The following is a 20,151-nucleotide window of genomic DNA, read 5'->3' on the forward strand; positions in this document are numbered from 1 at the left end:
CAAGTGATTTTCTGGGCATGCTACTGTAAGGGAGTCATGTGATGGTCACAGAACCCTGGCTCTAAGTCTGGACATCCTGCTTGGGCCTGAGGTGGTGTGAGAATCTAAGATAGCTGCTGCCTCAACAGCTTCTCTGACATTCTCTGTTAGTCCTACTGGGCATCTAGCTTCTAAGTCCTAAAGCCATGTTTTAGAGACACAAACCAAATCTTCCCCGATGATGATGACGACGACGACATTGGCGGGGAGCTCTGATCTCAGATTTGGTTTCTTTAAAAAAAAAAAAAAGACTATTTTCTTCTAGTGTCCTTTTGAGAAACTTTGTATAAATGGATGGGAGTGCCACAGGACACAGGCTGAATCCACCATTGTCCAATCATGTTTTAATCAATGGCAAAGGTCAAAGGAAATCTTACATTAAAAAAAATGGCAAATAGATCACATGCTGACGTCTTGACAATTACTCGTTACACCGTTTGAAACGGCACTGGCTTGTTGGGATTTGGTAAGAGTCAGTTCTGACTTGCGTCTTTCTCACTTCCTCTTGTGCTTCTATTATGATCTGGGGATTCTCAGCTTTCTTTTTCTGTTAGAAAATATAATTTCAGGAATTATAAAGGTCACGGCTGGTGATCTCCTCAGGTTGTGAGGCCTTCTAACTGGAAGAGCTCCGTTTCACTTTCCACAGCAAACTACTGACCTTTGTTAAGTCCTATTCTGAGGGGGCATGGGGAATTAGAGCACCTGGACTCCAGGGTCCCATGTCACTAGCTGCTGTGGTGGCGACCCCTCCTCAGCCCTTTTGTGTTGAAAATGCTGTTTCTACCATCTCCTCCTTTCAGGTCTTGTTTGTAGTTTTCTCTTTCCTGCTCATTGGCCTGATTTCAGCAGTAGCAAGAAGGGTTAGATAGAAGGCAAATGCTGACAGGCTCAGCTCACTCACAATCACACCGCCTGGGTATCGTAGGACCAAATGGGAGCAGATAGGTCCCTACCTGCTCGATGCTGGCTCACCTCCACCAACGTGAGGCGTGATGGAGTTAGCAACAGTGGCTATTCTTCCAAAATGCTTTGCTGTGTACTTCTGTACAGACCTTTTGACTCTTCATTTGAGGAATAGCCTATAATTTGCCTTAGCAATGGTTTTACTTACGGTTTCTATGACTTTGATAAAACACCATATATAAAAGCACCTCGAGGAGTAAAGGGCTCATCTTTCTTCTGTCCAGATCAGAGTCTGTAACTGATGGATTTCAGGGCAGAAATCCAAGCCTGGCAGAAACCTGAAGACATGGTGGGGCTGACAAAGAGGCCATGGAGGAATGCTGCTTATTGGTTTGCTCAGCCTCCTTAGGACACCAGGACCAGCAGCCCAGGGTGGGACTGCCCAGAGTGAGCTGGACCTCCCTACACCAATCATTCATAAAGAAAAGTGTCCACAGGCTAATCTGGTGGCTGCATTTTCTCAATTGAGGTTTCCCTCTTTCAAAATGGCTCCAGCTTGTGTCAAGCTGGCATAAAACGAGCCAGCGCAGCACTCCCTTACCTGTCAGAACGGTTACAAGCTTAACACGTGTCTCTCAGAGGACGACGGCAGCCCTTGAGCCATCACTTCCAACTGCTGCTGTTCGCTTCATCACCCCACCGAGGAGACACAGAATTCTGTAACAAACTTCAGGGATAATGTGAATTCTTTTGTGACTTGGGGCTTGCACCATGGCCACAAGAATTTCTGGCCCCAACACTAACCAGGCCTCTTCTTTGTAATTTTGGAAAATGGGAGGCGTGTTTTCTCACGTGACAGCTGGCAGTCAGACAGCAAATAGTCCTGGAGAGGAGCCGTGCATCACTAGTGACAACCCATACTCTGACTGGGTTTAGACACGAGGGCTGCCCCTAGCCTTGGACAAGGGACTTTGCTCCCAGGGCTATGCTGACTGTACCAGCTCCAGAGGTACCGGTAGAGACTTCTGCATCTGTCCACAGCAGATGCACAGTAGATACATAGGACTCAAGCATGACATTCAGTTTTTGAAAAAATTTTATTAAAAAATTAAAATGTATGTGTGTGTGTATGTGTATGTGTGTGTAAAGATAAAAACAAAAACAACAAAAACTAAAGCCACAAATCTGACACATGCCTTTAAAGTGGCAAGCATGTGATACTGGATATCAAGTTCTCCCAAGCACTGATCTAGTCTTTCACATCAGTTATAGTCAAGGGGGCTTCCAAGGGAAGCCATATGTAAACAGGCCATCAGTATTATGGTGAGCAACAACTATGTGAGAACTCTGAGAACCCAAGAGCAGGCAAGCCCCAGGAGTTGTGTCCCCGTGGACTTTTAGTTCTGCTCTCAGTGTGGTGTGTGGACTGTAGAGACCAACGGTGTCAGCAGAGGATGGCCTTAAAGCACCTTTAGATCCTGGACCCTTTCCACAATTCAAGCCAGTGATCCTCAAACTCTGAGAAGAGGAGGTTGTTCAACTTTGTTGATTCTCTGGCTGTGTTGGAGATGAGTACTACGGTCAGGTGATGGGGTATTAAAGCAATTGCTACCTCCTAGAAATAAAGGGGATCTCATGAATGTCACTGTGCTTTTGTTGGCTCAGGATGAGGCAGGGGGAGGCAGCCCTGAGGAATCTGTCAAGAGCTGTTCAGAAAGTAAACAGAATAGTTTTGATTTGAGGTCACAGAACCACCTCCGAATTACTAACAGGCCAACCCCACTTATCACAGTTCAGTAAACTTTGTTTCATCAGTGCCAGACAGGAAGCTGTTGTTTAAATAAAACACAGGACAGTTGTGGGTCCTGACTTGGGAAGACGTACTAAATAAAACATCTATTAAAAAACTTTATTAAACATAGAGCGCTATGCCCAAATAACTTCCCAGGGTTCGGAAAGCCTCCTGGAGCCTCACTGACAGCATGTAGATATTGTGACATTGATTCCAAGGTTCCCATTATCTGCAAAGAGATGTGCTATGGCTGTGTCAAAAACAAGGCAGTCACTGTTCATGATGGCTGCAGCCACACCATCATGAATGGACCGGGGTGTGGCCTCCCAGGTCAGTCTCCTCCGGTTCCCATTCAACTCCAGTCTGTAGGCAAAGTTCTCTGCTTGCTTGCGGGTGCCAATGAGGAGGACGATGGCAAAGAACTGCTGGTGACCTTCGTACTTCTCTTGCTTCTCGAGTACCAGCATGAAGTGGTGGCCAAAACAGGACTGCATCATCACCCAGTCCACAGCCCCTGGCAGGTTAATGTCTGTAGCTAGAAAGACTATGTCCTCTCCCTGAAGGGTAGTGATGCTCTTGTGGGCATGCATGAGATGGGACATCACAGCTTCTAGGGATCCTTGCCACTTGCAGGAGGCACCAGGACAGGGACAGGAATAAGGACGGTATTCACAGATGTCTTCATGCTCTGGTTTCTCTGTATGGTGTAGAGTCAGGGAACAGCCCGTGGTGGCATACTGCAGAGACAGAAAGCATTATGGGTCATGGCATCCTCCCAAAACTTCCTCGGTGCCAGCATCTATGCATACCTACCCACACAGGTTTCCTGGGCTCAATTTCTATCTTTATCTAAACTACTTTTGTTCAAGGAGAGTCGAGTCTCAGTTTCTTCTCATTGTCAATAGCATCATGCATAAAGTCAAGGACACTGGTTTCTAGAACCCCGTCCCAACAATGGTAAACGATGAGGATTAAGTGTTCTTCTACCAGACAAGCAAGACTACTGAGATAACATGGCCCCTTTCCTCACTTTTGATAAGCCCTGATTCCTTTAAAGAATTCAAGTACTTGGAAATGGGGTAGGCAAGGGAATACTGGATCATCTCTAGACTTCTGCTGAAAAATAGATGACTTTGAAGACAGCACAGTTTCTCTCCACTTCTTCCTAAGACTAATGGTAGGTCATCTAGTCAGTAGGCAAAGCTCCCTTGTGGTTCTGTGTTCTTGACTGCCAGCATGGCTAAGCCTGGGTGGAGGAGGGCCAGATCCTCTTTTGTTGTCTTGCTGTCACCTTTGTACTCACTGCCCTGAAAGGTGCTGTGCCTACAGGTTTTTGTTTTGCTTTTAAAGAATCACATTCAAACAAGGACACATGCTCCACTATGTGCATAGCAGCCTTATTTATAATAGCCAGAAGCTGGAAAGAACCCAGATGTCCCTCAACAGAGGAATGGATACAGAAAATGTGGTACATCTACACAATGGAATATTACTCAGCTATCAAGAACAATGACTTTATGAAATTCATAGGCAAATGGATGGAACTGGAAAATATCATCCTGAGTGAGGTAACCCAATAACAAAAGAACACACATGGTATGCACTCATTGATAAGTGGATATTAGCCAAAAAGCTCAGATTACCCAAGATACAATCCACAGACCACATGAAGCTCAAGGAAGAGGACAACCAAAGAAGGGGGAACAAAAAATACTCACAGGAGGAAATACGGAGACAAAGTATGGAGCAGAGACGGAAGGAATGGCCATTCAGAGCCTGCCCCGCCCAGGGATCCTACCCATATGCATACAGCTACCAAACCCAGACAATATTGCTGATGCCAAGAAGTGCATCTGACACAGCTGCTTCCTGAGGGACTCTGCCAGAGCCTGACAAATACACAGGCAAATGCTAGCAGCCAACCACTGAACTGAGAATGGGGTCCCACTGGAGAAGTTAGAGAAAGGACTGAAGGAGCTGAAGGGATTTGCAACCCCATAAGAACAATAATACCAACAAACCAGAGCTCCCAGGGACTAAACCACCATCCAAAGAGTACACATGGCTCCAGCTGCAAATGTAGCAGAGGATGGCCTTGTTGGGCACCTGAGGAAAGAGAAGTCTCTGGTCCTGCCAAGGCTGGATCCCCCTAGTACAGGGGAATGTCAGGGCAGGGAGGCGGGAAGGGGTGTGTGGGTGGGGGAACACCCTCACAGAAGAAGGGGGATGGGGATGGGATAGGGTTTATGGACAGGAAACCGGGAAAAGGGATAACATTTGAAATGTAAATAAAAAATTCAATAAAACAAAAGAATCATATCCAGGACTGGCACCTTAGCAGATGCTTTAAAGCCCACTAAGTTTTCTGAAAATGGCTTCCTCATGCTGATGAGGCCCTCGTTCCAGTCTGGGAAAGTGGGGGCTGGGTGAGAGTCTAAACAGTCTGCCCTTCACATGCTGCCTTACTAGGGTAGGAACAAAACCACTCTTCCTCCCCACTCTCAGGACACTTCAGTGGAAACACCTTGTCTGTCATGGCACAAGGCCACACGTAAAGAACAGAGGTTCTTCTGCTCTCAACCTTCACACGAATGACGATGATGGGAATTCTAATTACCAGAGGGAGGATCGATAGACCCACAAGCACATACTTACCCAGTGCTCTGCACTGTGGTCACAGAAAAAAATTAAGGTAAGAGGAGGAGTTAGCCTCCTCTCTCTGAAGCACAGCGTGACAGACAGACAGACAGACATTCAGACAGTCTAGCTTCCTGCACTTACTCTCCAGTCCTCCAAGCCTGCAGGCACCAAAGAAGGGACAGCACCAGGCCACCTTTCTAAGAGCTTAGGATAAAAAGCAGCTACCAAGCTCACAGCTGCCTTTGCTTTCCCCTACCCTGACTTACAACCCCCTTATAACACAGGTCAGGTTCCGATCCTTACAGAAGGTCTTTCTAGCCACCAGGAGGGCCTGAGTATCCTCCCTACACAGGACACCAAGCTGATGTCTCTGAGAGGGCAGAGAGGCCAAGACAACAACAGCTGCTCCCCACGGGGAACTCAAAGACACTACAGGAAACACAGATCGTGGCAGGGTCGGGGTGAAATGGAAGGTAGGGATAGGGATGGCAGGGGTGGCTAAGCGGGTGCCTGTCTGTTTGCCATTGTTCTGGAGGCTAAGATAGAAGGGCTGTGTGCTTCAGGCTCCTCCTGAATTATACAGAGCTCCTTTTCAAAAAACAAAGGAACAAGCAAACAAAAACCAGGCGAGCAAAGTGGCTCATGCCCCCGTCACGCTGGCTGAGGTATTTCTGTTACCTGACAGAACTGCTCGCTCGTGTTTCAGAACTGTACACTCATTTTTAAAGTTCAGGTAAAAAAAAAAGTCTTGGGCAGAAGGAGAAATAGATTTATCCATTTCTATTTACATTCTGTGTTCTCAACTTTTCAAAGCCTCACAAAGAAGTCCCTATGAACTGTTTTAAACCTGGGGTGTGGGCAGGACACAGAGCCTCCTGTGGACGGTGGGTGAGGCATTTCAGTCTGGAGTTTTTAAAGCACACATAAACACAACAAAAATAGCAAGAACATCTCAGAGTCTGGCTCAGTGTCTGGATCTGAAGATGGCTTAGAACGGGCAGTTGACCTTCGCTGCCAGGAAGCCCAAGAATGAGGCAGAGTGTGGCACAGCCAGTCCAGGATAGAACCCTCTGAGCCTCTCCCTGTAGCCCCAGACCACTCCCCCTCCCAGAGCCAACACCCACAGCAAGTGTTTATATCACCGGCATAGCTTGGCTTTCAGGAAGGATCATGCTACAGGCCCTACTAACTTAAACATATTTTAAAGCCTTGGGTATTTTTACTGATTCTTTTAAACCAGCTGAATTTCAACTCCACTCTATTGCGGTAATTCAGGACCATTGAGGCCATTTCTATGGTAACTGGATTAAAGGTGATCTCTGAAAGGAAAACATTCCAACTTTGTTTGTTTTTTTGGTGCCTGTGTAAGTCAACTCACCCATTTGTCTAGTTTATCCATGTTAAATATGCTATCCACTTGACACAGTCATGGCTCAATGATCTAGGGCCATTTGAAGCAAAGGATTCTCTTCCTGACATCTGGGCTGAGAGGGCTTTCCATTTACAGGCCTGGTTCTTTGCTGTACCCAAGTGTGGCTGAGGGGAGCCCCTGGGCTCCTTTGCAGAGAGGCGTATGTGTCCTGGGACACAGCCACAGCTATAAATGAGATTTCTCCTTTGGGAAAGATGTGCTCATTTTCCCCAAAGGGTGGAGGTTATTTCTAAGCCAACATCTCTAAAGAAGTAAGGAAAAAAGAAGAAAGGAAAGGGGGGGGGGCATAGGAGGACTAGCTCAAGGCTAAACAACGTGGGAAGGAGCAGAAGGAGAAAGAAATGTAGAATGTCACTGTAGGACGTCTTTTCAGCAGCCTGTCAGGTGCTGCCACACACACTGGTCCTGTGCAAACACGTCCTCGCTCTCCCTCGGAAAGGCTATGTGTAACCTGCAGCCTTTTGCTTAAGTCTTTGTGGAAAGCAGTAAATAGTTCCCATTCTTTCCCTGGCAGGAGGTTGAAAGGTTGTATTTAAGGTGGAATTTAGCAGGGTTTCCCTCTTTGGGTCACAGAAACCCTTTCATACACAAATACAAAACTTTCATACACAAATGTGTATAATGAGACATCACGGCATCTTGAACATTAGTCATTTATTTACCTAATAAACAGTAACGCTGTTTGTCTATAAAATGAGGCCATAAGCTAAATACTCTTCCCTCTGCAGATTGCTAGTGTATGTTATAGAAGGTTCAGACCAAGTCATGTAATCTGTTCCATTAAACTTGATTCTGTGTAATTCCAGAATGACACACTGAACACCAACAGTCAATCACCCTCTACAATGGAGGTTCCAGGAGCTCCATGGCAGACGATGTTCCTTTGGGGCATTATGAAGTAAACGCCCTGCCTCCATCTGCTTACCTCCAAGGAAATAGCTCAAACTCATTATTAGCAGGAGAGCTGCCAGAGTCTCAAAGGAGAATCTTTCCAAATAAAATAAAATAAAACCGATATTTTCTTGTTGGACGTGAATCAATTCCAAGAAATGACCTTTTCCAGAGTAAGCACAAGCAAACAGCACTTTGCTCCGACCTAAGTAAGCTGTAACGATCATAAAAGTCACAGTGATGGCTAACTACAACTCTGGCTCTGGCCGGGAAGCCTCCGCTCTGCAAAGGGCATTTCTAGGACAACCACCGAGTTCTCCATGTGCACCGAAGAGCAGAGCACAGTGTCTGTGCTGTGTCTTGCTTCCTGATTAGACGTCCTGGTTTTTAAGAGACACACAAAGAGAGATTTAGGGGTCAGGCAGAGTGCCTGCAGCTTACATCCAAATGCTTAACAATATAGGTCTGAGGTATAAAAGCAAAAGGAAAACACACAGGGAAGACACTGGCGAATCTGGACGAAAGCCATTTGGGATTTTTCTCTTGGACACTAATATTGCAACTGTTATTTATGCTTCAATCACATCAACACTAAAAATGTACAAAGGAACCCAGGGGAAATGGTGGCACATTTACATTTTAAAGGATAAAAGTTTCTTATAAAGAGTTGGTTGAATGAAATGAGCTGTCTCCTAGTGTTTTCCTTGCATAGGACATCTACATGGAAAGAAAGCAAAGCTATTCATTTCTCTTTTTCTCAAGGTACTGTGGGACTCATTTTAGTGAAGCAACACAGTTTTGCCATGAAGACATAACTGTTAGAAAAGCCAATGCTTCTGTGGTCCTCACAATAGTCAGTTTCTACAATGGTGTCACTATTGCCTACTGATCCTTCCAAGGTTGGAAGTCACTGCTGCTGTGTGGCCTGCTTTGCCATTTCTGACCACGTCAGTTGCACTGTCCACTGAGTAATAGGTTCACTGCATTCCAAGACACCATCTAAAAGGTGAGTTCCAGAAGGGAAATTAGCTCTACCCACCATTTTCTTAAATGGGTGCCAGAAATGGAGTGAAGTGTGAGGGTTCAGAAGGAGGGATGTGTGATGCATCACGGTCAGCAGATACCCAGTGAGCTACCTAGCTGCTGCCTCTCTTCTCTTCAGACGTGTTCGAATGGGAATTCAGGTGAACCTATGATAAACTCAGTAGGGCAAGACTTAGGTTTATCAAAATTAACCATTAACCAGTACTGAGGACTGGCCCTGTGACCTTGTGCATACAAGGCAAACCACACACTCTTGAACTACATGTCCAGCCTCGAAATAGCCTTAAAAAAACAACAGACTTCTAGGGCAGGAAGGATAATTCAGTGGTTAAGAGCATTGGTTACTCTTCCCAAAGACCCAGGTTCAATTTCCATCACCTATAGGGCATCTCACAACTGCCTGTAACTCCAGTGTTAGGGGATCTGGCACCACCACACAGACATATATGCAGGCGAAACACCAATATAAACAAAAAATACATAAAATAATATAATAAAGACAGCCTTCTAGCAGTTCAAACTAGCTTTTGTGTGTATGTGGTTAAAATGTTTATCTTTCCCCAGATACTGGCAAGTGATCATAGATTACTGCCCATTTTTATAGTCCTAATAATTTTGTTTAAGCTCTGAGTTACTGGTTCTATTACCTGCCCCTTGCCTACCTGGTACTTATGGACAAATGAATAAACATTAGGTTTATTTGCAGATGACAGTCTCACACCATGCTAATTTTACTTTAACTGGAAATCTTACTGAAGGTTTTAGGATCAAAGAGGGACTCAGTAGTTTCAGATCATGTAAGGAAAATGTTAATACTTTTAAATATTATAGGTTTCTTCTATCATTTTTTGGTAAGAATGATATTTCACATATTTCATTTATATAAACGACTAGAGCGGGGTGTTTACAACTTCTGAAATGTCCCACAGATTCGGCTGTCCTTTTGATGGCTGTATACATCCCTTGAAATAGATCTGCAACCATTTGTGAAATGTCTGTGTTTACGATGTCAGTCCTTGAGACCATCTGACCTTAAGCCACTAATACTATTAATAATGAAAGTGTGTGTACTTTTCAAGTTAACTTGAACAGCAGGATAAAGTCGCTCAGTCTGTATCTGGTTAAATCTTCCTCTAAACATTCCACTATATTTTCTTTTAACTCCGTTGTTAAATTCCTCACCTCCGCTCCCAAGGCAGAGGGGTGAAGACCTGATTATCAACCAGTAGGGCAAGACACTATTTATTATCCAGTCCCAGAACTGCCACACATAGTCATCAAACATTGCTGAGACTAATATGCTGTTAACATGACAGTTTGTTTAGAGAAGGCTGTTCTAATTAAAATCTTCGGTTCACAAATCCATCTTTTGTTCCTAAGACAAAGCAGATCACATACTACAGATAGTTTTCTTACTAAATGGAGTGTTGACGGAAAGCTTTGGGTGAGATCTGAGAACATTCTGTAATGGAGAGAGGGGACACGTGGCCTTGTAAACTCTTTGGGCTAGCAATAGTTTGTTTTCTAATCTTAGAGCAAAAGTTGATTTCTGACGATGTGTTTCTCATCTGTGCACAGGCAGTTAGCAAGCAGGTACACACTGTCACTGGTAACAAATTACCACAGAGTCAGGCTTCCTGCCACACTGCTAGCAACAGGCCTACCCCCTTTCAATATGTGCTTGCTTTAGTGCCCAGGTTCCCACCTGCACAAACACATTGACAACGCTGACCAGCCTTAAATAGCGATTCTCCCTTACTGGTCCTTTCGATTATATTCATCAAAAGAATTGGTAGGGTTGTCAGATAAACAAATAATATACAAGGCACCCAGTATATTTTCCAGATAGTTTTGAAATTATACTTATAGCTTCTTCCACAATTAATCTGTCGTCAAACTGAAGTTTGAATTTAACTAGGAACTGTGAGGCAACCTTAGCAGAGGATGCCTCTGATTTCACAGCCATTCCGCCCAGAGACAGTGCTTGAGTACCCAGCCTCTCGGCCCAGCAGAGAGAATGGAAGGAAAGAGATGGCTGTGAGAAGAAAGCCACTGCTTCAGACTGAAGCCTGTGTTGTCCGAACTGACAAACCAAGAGTGAGTATCTCTAATGAGGTACGCTAATGGAAAATTATCGCTTTCGCAAAGGGCTTAGGAGGATAATGGGAGGCATCACACCTGTCCGGCACCTAAAAGGAAGGAAGCAGCTTTCTCTGGCTGGCTTCCCTGGGGTCCACGTGATGACCTTCCACCCCTTCTTTCTTCAGGGGCAAAGTGCAGGCCCTTTGCTGTGACTCCCGTGCTCCTGTTTCAGGAAGGCATTGCTGTTCTGCTGGCCTATCTGGCTCTGCCATTGGAGTCGAGGAAGGGGAATAGGGACAAAGGCAGGTGAGGCAGAGAGGTGGGTAACTCAGAGGGAAGGGCCTGGGGCCATAGGAGAATGCCAGGCAGGACTGAGGTAGTTAAGTAGGTCACAGCAGCAATCAGCCCAGGCCTGAGTTTACAGCAGGGAGCACGGAATCATCAGTAACATGAAGGCTATAACATAAAGGCCAACACCCAGTGATGGGGACGCGGAGTAGAAATGGAACTGCAAAGAAGTCTCAAGGACTGGCTTTACCAACTAAGACCTGTCCCTCATTGTACTACAGAAACCCCAGAAACAGCATCCTGAGGAAATGGTCATCAGGATTCAGACTAGTAGTAAACAAAAGAAAATTACTGCAAGAAAGCAAAATTAAAAATGACTACTAAAAGGAACCAGACGGACTCGTTCTGGTGTTGTGGGGGAGCTTCAGTCCGGTCCAGCCAGTTAATGTGACCTCAAAGGATATTTATTAGTATAGAAAAGCAGCCACTATGTGCAAGATCTGAAAAACCAGGAAAACAGCATGAAAATTTGTATTTCTCATTTTTCTTGCTTTTTCGTGGTGGGAGAGGTGTGAGTTAACAAAACCATTATATTTCAGGTGTGTTTGCAAGGAAATTGACAAAAGGGTTTATGGGCATTTTGATTTTATATCATTTTTGGTTTATTTAAAAGGAATGAGCGGGGCTGGAGAGGTGGCTCAGTGGTTAAGAGCACTGACTGCTCTTCCAGAGGTCCTGAGTTCAATTCCCAGCAACCACATGGTGGCTCACAACCATCTGTAATGGGATCGGATGCCCTCTTCTGGTGTGTTTGAGTACAGTGTACTCATATACATGAAATAAAAAAAAAAAAGGAATGAGCATCGTGTTTCCCCTGAATAAAAATGTAAGTAAAGGTTATAACATAAAATGTATAGAATAAGATATGTAAAATAAAATATATATACTTAGATCCTCTGAACAGGGGCACATACCACCTCGGGAGACTGAGGCAAGAGGATCATGGGTTTGAGACAGCCTGGGCTACATAACAAGGCCTTATTTTGCTCAATTAAAAGAGGAAGGGAAGGGAAGAGGAAGTAAGGAAGGAAAGGAGGAGAGAAAAATAGATTACAAAAATGGAAAGAATGAAAAAAAAAGCCTTATCCCTGAAATACCAATGAACTAATGTCAGGGATGTATCCTCTGGCTCTAGAAAACTCAGGCATTCGGGAGAGAAACCCCTGAGAGAATTTTTGGAAGTGAGAACAATTCTCTTTTTCTTTCTCACCTTGATGCCTGCCTGCAGTGACAACACCCTTATCATTTGCTTCCTGTGAGTTTCTAACTAATTGTGCATTTATTTAGTGCCAGGACAGTGCTAGGCATTTTGCATGAATTCTTACTACCAAACCCAACATCACCCTGTTTTACAAACTGGGGCTTAGAGGAGCCAGCCACAGTGGGAACAGAGTGATCATGTAAACCAGAAGGTTTGACCAGGGCCTGCTCTTAAAACCATCACAGCCAGGGAGCCTACCAGTGAGAAGGACCAAAGACAGTGCCTTTGTCCACGCCCACATGTTTACCACAGGAATCCTGTCTGTTCTATCTCTATGGTAACTTCTGATCCCATAAATGCTACATAGTCTGCAGGGCCATTCCATAAAATCTTTACCAGAGTGGAAGTGAACGGTGAAATGATAGTTGGGTAACTGCCAAGGAACTAAAGGAAAAGGGCAGGGGATTGATGCGAAGGTAACAGAGCATGCCAGGTAGATTTCAGGAGCTCCAATAAGACTTGAAGGATGAAGACACATTTAACCAGGAAAACACCTTTTCTGGATGTGCAAACTGGAAACTCATTCTAATATTCGAGGTTTAATCATGCATCTCTAGCAGTACTGGGAAGGCATTCAGGTGATCAGATATATACCCAATCTTGTGCCTCTCTTGAGTGAAGCCTAACATGTTTGAGTAAGAAGTGCTACTTAGCCTGGCCTTCATACAATCACACCAAGACGATACACTGTATGGGGCTTACAAGAAAGCTGTAAGGAACAAAGGGACGCCAATTGAATCTCAGACTGGTACTTTCTAGGCCAGATTTGCCATACTTTTTAGCTGGCCTCCGGACTGGCTGTAGGAAGGATCAATTTGAGTGGCAGTTGAATCCAGTTCCAGATCGTGGTGACCAGGGGAAATCCTCTGATCAATTACATTAGAATCAACGTTCAACTTTAGCACTGCTTTGCAATTTTCTAGCCTTCAATTCCACTTGACATTCAAATGCTGTGCTGTCAATCTTGTTCTTTAAAGTACTGAATCTTGGAGTAATGGATGTGAGCTCTGATTCTTCGTGTACTATTCTAAGTCTCTGGGCCAATACGGTCAATTTCAGACATTTGTGAAGACCCCAGAGACAGCTTCCAAAGAAAATGACCCATGGGAGAGTTCCTGAGAGTAAGAAGAAATCTTTAAGAGTATTTTTGCTAGTGGGCTTCCCCGTCCCAGCACAGTACCACCAGCTGGCCTCCATTTGTACTGGTGAGGGAGGGCCTTCTATGGCTTTTAAATCTGATCTCAAGATATCCACCATGTAGGAAGTCTCTATTCATTATAATAGGTGAGCTAATTGGCTCAGGGAAGTTCATGCCTGGATCACAGCTAGGCCTTCTGAGAGCCTGGCTCTTCTGCTTTCTCTCTAGTGGCTTTGTTCCCATGACCACTTAGCAGATTCTAGAATGTTAGGGCAAGAAAACTCTCTGGTGTAATCATTTAGCTCTAGCCCTGCTTCCAAAGACCCCAAGTGCTAAAAATGAATCACTTTGTAAGAAGTCAACTATCTACTCGGATAATGGTTACATTCTATCACTGAGCAGTATGAGTGCCCCTAATATAAAGATCTAAAGAAAGTAAGTTACAAAATCACCTCCAGGGCTGTCTGTGGAGTTAGGTCCATTCTTTCTCCCAGCCCCATGCTCCCAGAAATAAGACTCAGATTTACAAATACCTTGGTCATATAGCAAGGCTCTACTCTGACTAGATCATAACTTACACAACCCAATTACTTTAAGCCTCACTCTGCCATGTGGCTGGTTACCTGTGCCCAGACACTATGTGTCCATCTCCTCACATCTTCTCAGGCAGATCTTCCACCTCACTCTGTTCCAAAACTCTCTTTCTGCCCGGATGGCCCACCTTCTATTTTCTGCCTCAGCTATAGGCCATATGCTTTTTAATTGACACGTGATGTGTCCATACACTCACTACACAAGATAATCTTTCTACAGCTGTCAGACTTCCAAACCAGGTATGCAGAGAATCTAGCTCAGTAAACACTGCCTAAAACAGAACCAACCAAAGGCTGTCCCAAAGCAGTAGGCATTTGGCATGTAGATATGGAAAGTTTGGCCTATTAGTGATGGCTTTATGTTTGAATTTTGCCAAAGGTGAGTGTATCAGGGAGGGATTAGGGGTTGAGATTTGACATCGAAGTCCAGTTTCTTGCCTTTCTCTCTCTCTCTCTTTTTTTTTCCTCCTATGAATGCCTGGCATGGCTGTCTCCAACTCCCAGCTCTTACACATGAGTAAAAGGTTGCCCTTTAGTTTGTTTTTGTGATAAGGAATCTGACTATACTGCCCTACATACTGTAGGAAATACTAAACCTCTCTAGTCTTCTTATATTAGTCTATGACATGTTTCCCATTTTTTATTTACCTGAAAGTTCCTGAAATGTGACTGCATAAGGTCACTCAATTTGAAAGCCTCAGCTAAATCTTTTCGGAGGTTAGATTGTAACAATGTTGCTTTGTTAAAAAAAAAAAAAAAAGACAACCTAGCTGACACTTTAAAGGAGTGGCCCTATATAATACAGTTGAGACAAACTATCTAAATACTCCCAGGGACTAGTGCGAGGAAGAAAGGTAACTGACACATATAGCCTCAGGCTGGGGACATCTCTTGTTTTTCTCAACCTTCCTAAAGCTGTGACCCTTTAATGACCCTTCAATTCTTTACTGTAGTGAACTCCCCCCAATAAAATTATTTAGTTGCTACTTTATAACTGTAATTTTGCTACTGTTATGAATTGTAATGTAAATACTGGTATTTTCCCTTGGTCTTAGGTGATGCTTGTGAAAAGGTCATTTGACCCTGGGTTGAGAATCACTATTCTGGAAGTAGAGAGACTGAGGAGCTCACGTCCCTACAGAGAGCTGCTCTAAACTGAGCTGGATCACCTGTGCAAGTACACAGCCCTGCCTTGTTTTCAACCCAACTCAGCCCGTAGTCCTTAACGTTCCTCATCTCCAATGAAGAGGTTTGGTTGCTGCAGTTAAGTTCACATCTAAATCTGGCTTTTTTTTTTTTAAATCAAATGGCTGAGCTGCCCTGCTTAAACAGTTTGGAATCCTGCTTAATCAAATGTAAGGGACACACACTCCAGTTTTATAAACATCATAAATATGCACACACAAAAGTAACCCTAAGACCTATTATAAGCTTGGTTCCTGGTCTACATGATGGCTTGGCCCAACTGCACTCTTATGGGCGTAGACTGAGAAAAGTACTCATACATGTACTCTTTATTTGAAGAGGATATGATTGTATATGTTAAGTAACCCAAAAAATTCCACAGGGAACTCCTACAGCTAATAAAGTTTCAGCAAAGTAGTTGGATACAAAATTAACTCACAGAAATCTATATATGAACGACAGACTGAGAAAGAAATCAGGGAAATGATATCTTTCACAATAGCATCAAATAATATAAAAATATCTTGGGGTAACTCTAACCAAGTAAGTGAAAGAGTTGTATGATAAGAACTTTAAGGTACCAAAGGAAGAAATTGAACAAAGGTATCAGAAGATGGAAAGATCTCCCATGCACGTGGATTGGTAGAATATCGTAAAAATGGCCATCTTATCAAAAAGCAATCTACAGATTTAAGCAATTTCCATCAACATTCCAATTCTTCACAGACCTTAAAAGGACAATTCTCAGCTTCATATGGAAGCGTGTGCGCGCACGCGCACGCACACACACACACACACACACACACACACACACACACACAGAGTAGCTAAAAAAATCCTAAACAATAAAAGAACTGCTGGAGGTCTCCTCATTCCCAATTCCAAGTTGTAGTACTGAGCTATCTGATAAAAACCACATGGCACTGGCATAAGAACAGAGACTGATTAATGGATGAAACTGAAAACCCAGATGTAAACACAGACCTATGGGCATTTAATCTTTGATAAAGAAATCAGAAGTCCACACTGGGAAAAAAAAGACAGCATCTTCAACAAATGGTGCTGTCCAACTGGATATGTGTGTATAAAAGACTCCAAATAGATCAACACTTATCACCCCACACAAAACTCAACTCTAGCTGTATCAAAAGACCTCAACACGAAACCAGACACACTGCATCTGATAGAAGAGAAAGTGGGGAATAACCTTGAATTCACTAGCACAGGAAAAGAATTTCTGAACAGAACACTGTTAGCATAGGCATCAACCCATGATACTGAAAAGCTTCTGTAAGGCAAAAAACACCCACAGTCATTCGGACAAAACAGCAGCCTACAGAATGGGAAAAGATTTCCACCAATTCCATACCCGACAGAGGGCTAATACCCCAAATCTATAAAGAACTCAAATAAACTAGGTGTCAACAAATCACATAATCCAATTTTTAAAAATTGGATACAGATCTAAACTGAAAATTCTCAACAGGGTAATCTTAAATGGCCGAGAAACACCTGAAGAAATGTTTGGCATCCTTAGTCATCAGGAAAATATAAGTCAAAATGACTTTGAGATTCTATTTAATGCCTGTCAGAATGGTTGAGTTCAGTAACACAAGTGACAGCCTCATGCTGGTGACGCCCAACCACTGCTGGGAGGAGTGCAAAGTTCTACAGCCACTGTGGAAATCAGTGTGGTGGTTCCTCAGGAAGATGGGAAATGATCTACCTCAAGACTCAGCTCTACCACTCTTGGTCATACAGCCAAAGGGTGCTTCATCCTCCCACAGAGACACCTGTTCAAACACACTCATTGTTTCTCTATTTATAATTACCATAAGTCAGAAACAGCCTAGATGGCTCTCTAAAGAATGGATAGAGAACACGTGGAACTTTTACTCGTTGGAGTATTACTCAGCCATTAAGAAGAATGCAGATGAACAGAACTAGAAAGAGTTCATCCTGAGTGACCCACAGTGATGGAGAACAGACCCTGACACACAGCCTGCACAGGGCCTGAAGGACCTCTGCAAGGGTCCTCTGGGTATAAATTATGACTTCCAGAATGTGAGAACAAGTGGGTCTCTGACTCCTTGTGCCTTTTCCTGGTCTTTATCTTATTTTTATCATCCCTTAGATGCTTGTTCTTTTTTAATGAGAGACAGAGAGGGAGTGGATCTGGATGGGAGGGGAGGTGGGAAGGAACTGGGAGGAGCAAGGGGGGCAGACCGACTGTAACCAGGTTGTATTATAGGAGGGGAAAAAATCTACTTTCAATAAAAGGAGGAGGCATGAAAATATTTAATTCAAATTGCACAGATGCTGCACTGAGTGAATTAATAAGCAGTACCGGGTGTGAGGCTAAAGGCAAGCAATTTAATAAGGTGACCCTATAGCCTAAACCCTCATTCAAACCCTTATTCAAATAAGCTACTTTAACTGTGCTTGTAGTTGGGCAGAAGACCAAAGTAACTCACTCATTTTACTGATTTGACTCGGAAGTCTAAAATGAAAATCTCCAGTGAGCTATTTTTAGTTTAAAACAGATCTTGCCCTAAAAACTAATCACCACTGAGGAGATAATGCAAGACAACTTAAACTGTCTCAGGTAGAACAATTACTTTCATTAAAAAAAATCTCAGAAATATTAACATTATTCCCACCTACAGCTTTAGAAAATGAACTCGTTGGTAGAGGTCTAGATTAGAGAGAGGCATATAAATGAGGTTGTAAGGCTTTTTTTTTTAAGGGCTTCAGTACTGGCAACAGTATAACCACACAAATGTAACCTATCATTTAAAATACAGAAGATCAAGTCAAGTTTCAGACATGAAACAGGTGAGGATATTAATTTGTAAAGCTGGTTGTAAAAGGGAAAAAACATTATCTCTGTGGGTACTTATAAAAAAGCTTTCAGAGGCAGACATTAACGATTCTATTAATTTAGCTGTGCGGGTGTAAATGTAGGCTCTAAACGAACAGGTGGAACAAGGGAATGAGAGCTTGCACTTTGGCTTGTGGTTTGCTTCTCCTCCCTACTCCCCAGGAGCACAGGTAACTCTTTAAATAAAATGCTGGCACTGAAGAGAACTAACAAAGCTCTTGAGTGTCCTCGATGAGTCCTCGTGGTCGCGCTTAGTTAATAAACAACAACCAGACCAAACCAAACCAAACCCCAAACAGCAGCCACAATTTCAGAGTTCTCCCCAAGTCTGGGAGGCTGCGAGAAGGCGTGGCTTGCAGGATTTTTTCCGCACTCGAGTGAAGCAGGCAGTATCCGCTTCCCCTGTGTAAGCGCACTCTCAAGAGAGCTCCCAGATCTTGGGCACTGGGTCCATTCCTAACCATGCTTGTTGCTGGAAACCGTCCGTGTCCTTCCTCCACAATCTACACGGCCAGCTTCCCAGTTTTAGTTAAGCTGTCCAGCCTTACAGAGCACACCCCTGCAGGGGACGCGGCGGCACTCGGTTGAAAGAGCTGGGATGCTTCTAACCCGCAGCAAGTGCCAACTTAATCTACAGTCAGTGCTCTGGCAAACATCAACCCTAGTTGCTAGTTCCCAAAATGGACAGGTGGGCGGTTAACAATAGGCACACACACACACACACACACACACACACACACACACACAGAGAGAGAGAGAGAGAGAGAGAGAGAGAGAGAGAGAGAGAGAGAGAGAGAGAGAGAGAGTGAGTGTTAGAGAGACAGACACATGGAGAAGGAGACAGAAAGAAGGAAAGCAGTGATATGCCATTCGCTTCTCAGGGCCTTCAAGTGCGCTGGAGGGCACTGGAACTCTGGAAGGTTCCTTGGCAGATTTGCGGATGGTGGTTGGACTTACCTTACAGGGAAACAGAACTGCCGAGGCGACCTTCTCCATAGCCAGGTTCCTGATGCTGGGCGTTAGGGCGCCCCTGCACGTCGGGCAGCAGCTCAACTTCTGGCGGCATTGGTTACACACCAGGTGCCCGGCCTGGCACTGCAGAATGGGGGGCAGGACATAGTCAAAACAGACCGGGCACTCGAAGAGCGAGGTCAGCTCGTGGTGCTGCGGGGACACTGGGCCGGCCCCGCCGCCGGCGCCGGGGCCTGAGATCACCGCTGCCGCGGCGGGCACCGCGGACGAGCCGGGGCCCGCAGCCGAGATGGTGGCGGCAGCCGGGGGCGCAGCCGGGGACGGGGCGTGCGGGGTCTGAGGCGGCGGCGGCTGCTTGCTGCAGGGTTTGTTAGCGCTGGGGCCGGTGGAGGACGGGCGGCTCATCGCGCTCCGAGCCCACCATGGACCTGCGGGCTTCTGCCTGCCGCGGGGCCGCCCGGGTTAAGGCGGTGCGCGCCCCGCGGGTGGCGGGCTCCGGGGTAACGCCACGGCGCCCAGTCCGGGGACCGGGCGCGGACCCGACCAGCACCGGGAGGGCGGGGACGCGACCGCGCCGATCCTCTCGGCGGCGCCCGGAGTGGTCGACGCTCTCGGGGATCGCGGCCGTGCGGTGCCCTCCTCCGGAGGCGTTCTGGTGCGCAAAGCCCTGGCCCACCCGCTTCAGGAGCGGCAGCTGACGCAAGCCCCGGGGGCGCGCGCGGACGTGACGCTAAGACACGTGTGCGGCCGACCCGGCACTCTGGGACTGGCAGAGCCACCCTGCGGCCCGCGCAGCTCCGCCCGGCCCAGCTGGCAGCGCCGGAGCGGTTTCCCGCTGGGAACACTTGACTCGGTCGGTCGCCGCCGCGCGGGGTCGCTTCTCGGCGGTGGCGGAAGCCAGCCGGCAGCGCAGGGAGAGGACGCAGCCCAAGTCTTCCGACTCTTCC

At 45.3% G+C, this 20,151-nt stretch overlaps 1 protein-coding gene across 1 annotated transcript; it reads right to left on the bottom strand.

The window, feature by feature from the left end:
* Nucleotides 1-2,023: 2,023 nt before the first annotated feature.
* On the bottom strand, nt 2,024-19,847 carry Siah2 (siah E3 ubiquitin protein ligase 2). Its single transcript, NM_134457.2, has 2 exons — nt 19,190-19,847; nt 2,024-3,474 (listed from the first exon to the last, which is right to left on the bottom strand). The coding sequence occupies exons 1-2, from the start codon at nt 19,607-19,609 to the stop codon at nt 2,917-2,919; spliced, it is 978 nt and encodes a 325-aa protein (NP_604452.1). The 5' UTR covers nt 19,610-19,847; the 3' UTR covers nt 2,024-2,916.
* Nucleotides 19,848-20,151: the final 304 nt, after the last annotated feature.

This window comes from Rattus norvegicus, chromosome 2, assembly GCF_021556685.1.
Source record: "Rattus norvegicus strain SHRSP/BbbUtx chromosome 2, alternate assembly SHRSP_T2T, whole genome shotgun sequence".
In the NCBI taxonomy this organism is placed as follows: Eukaryota; Metazoa; Chordata; class Mammalia; order Rodentia; family Muridae; genus Rattus; species Rattus norvegicus.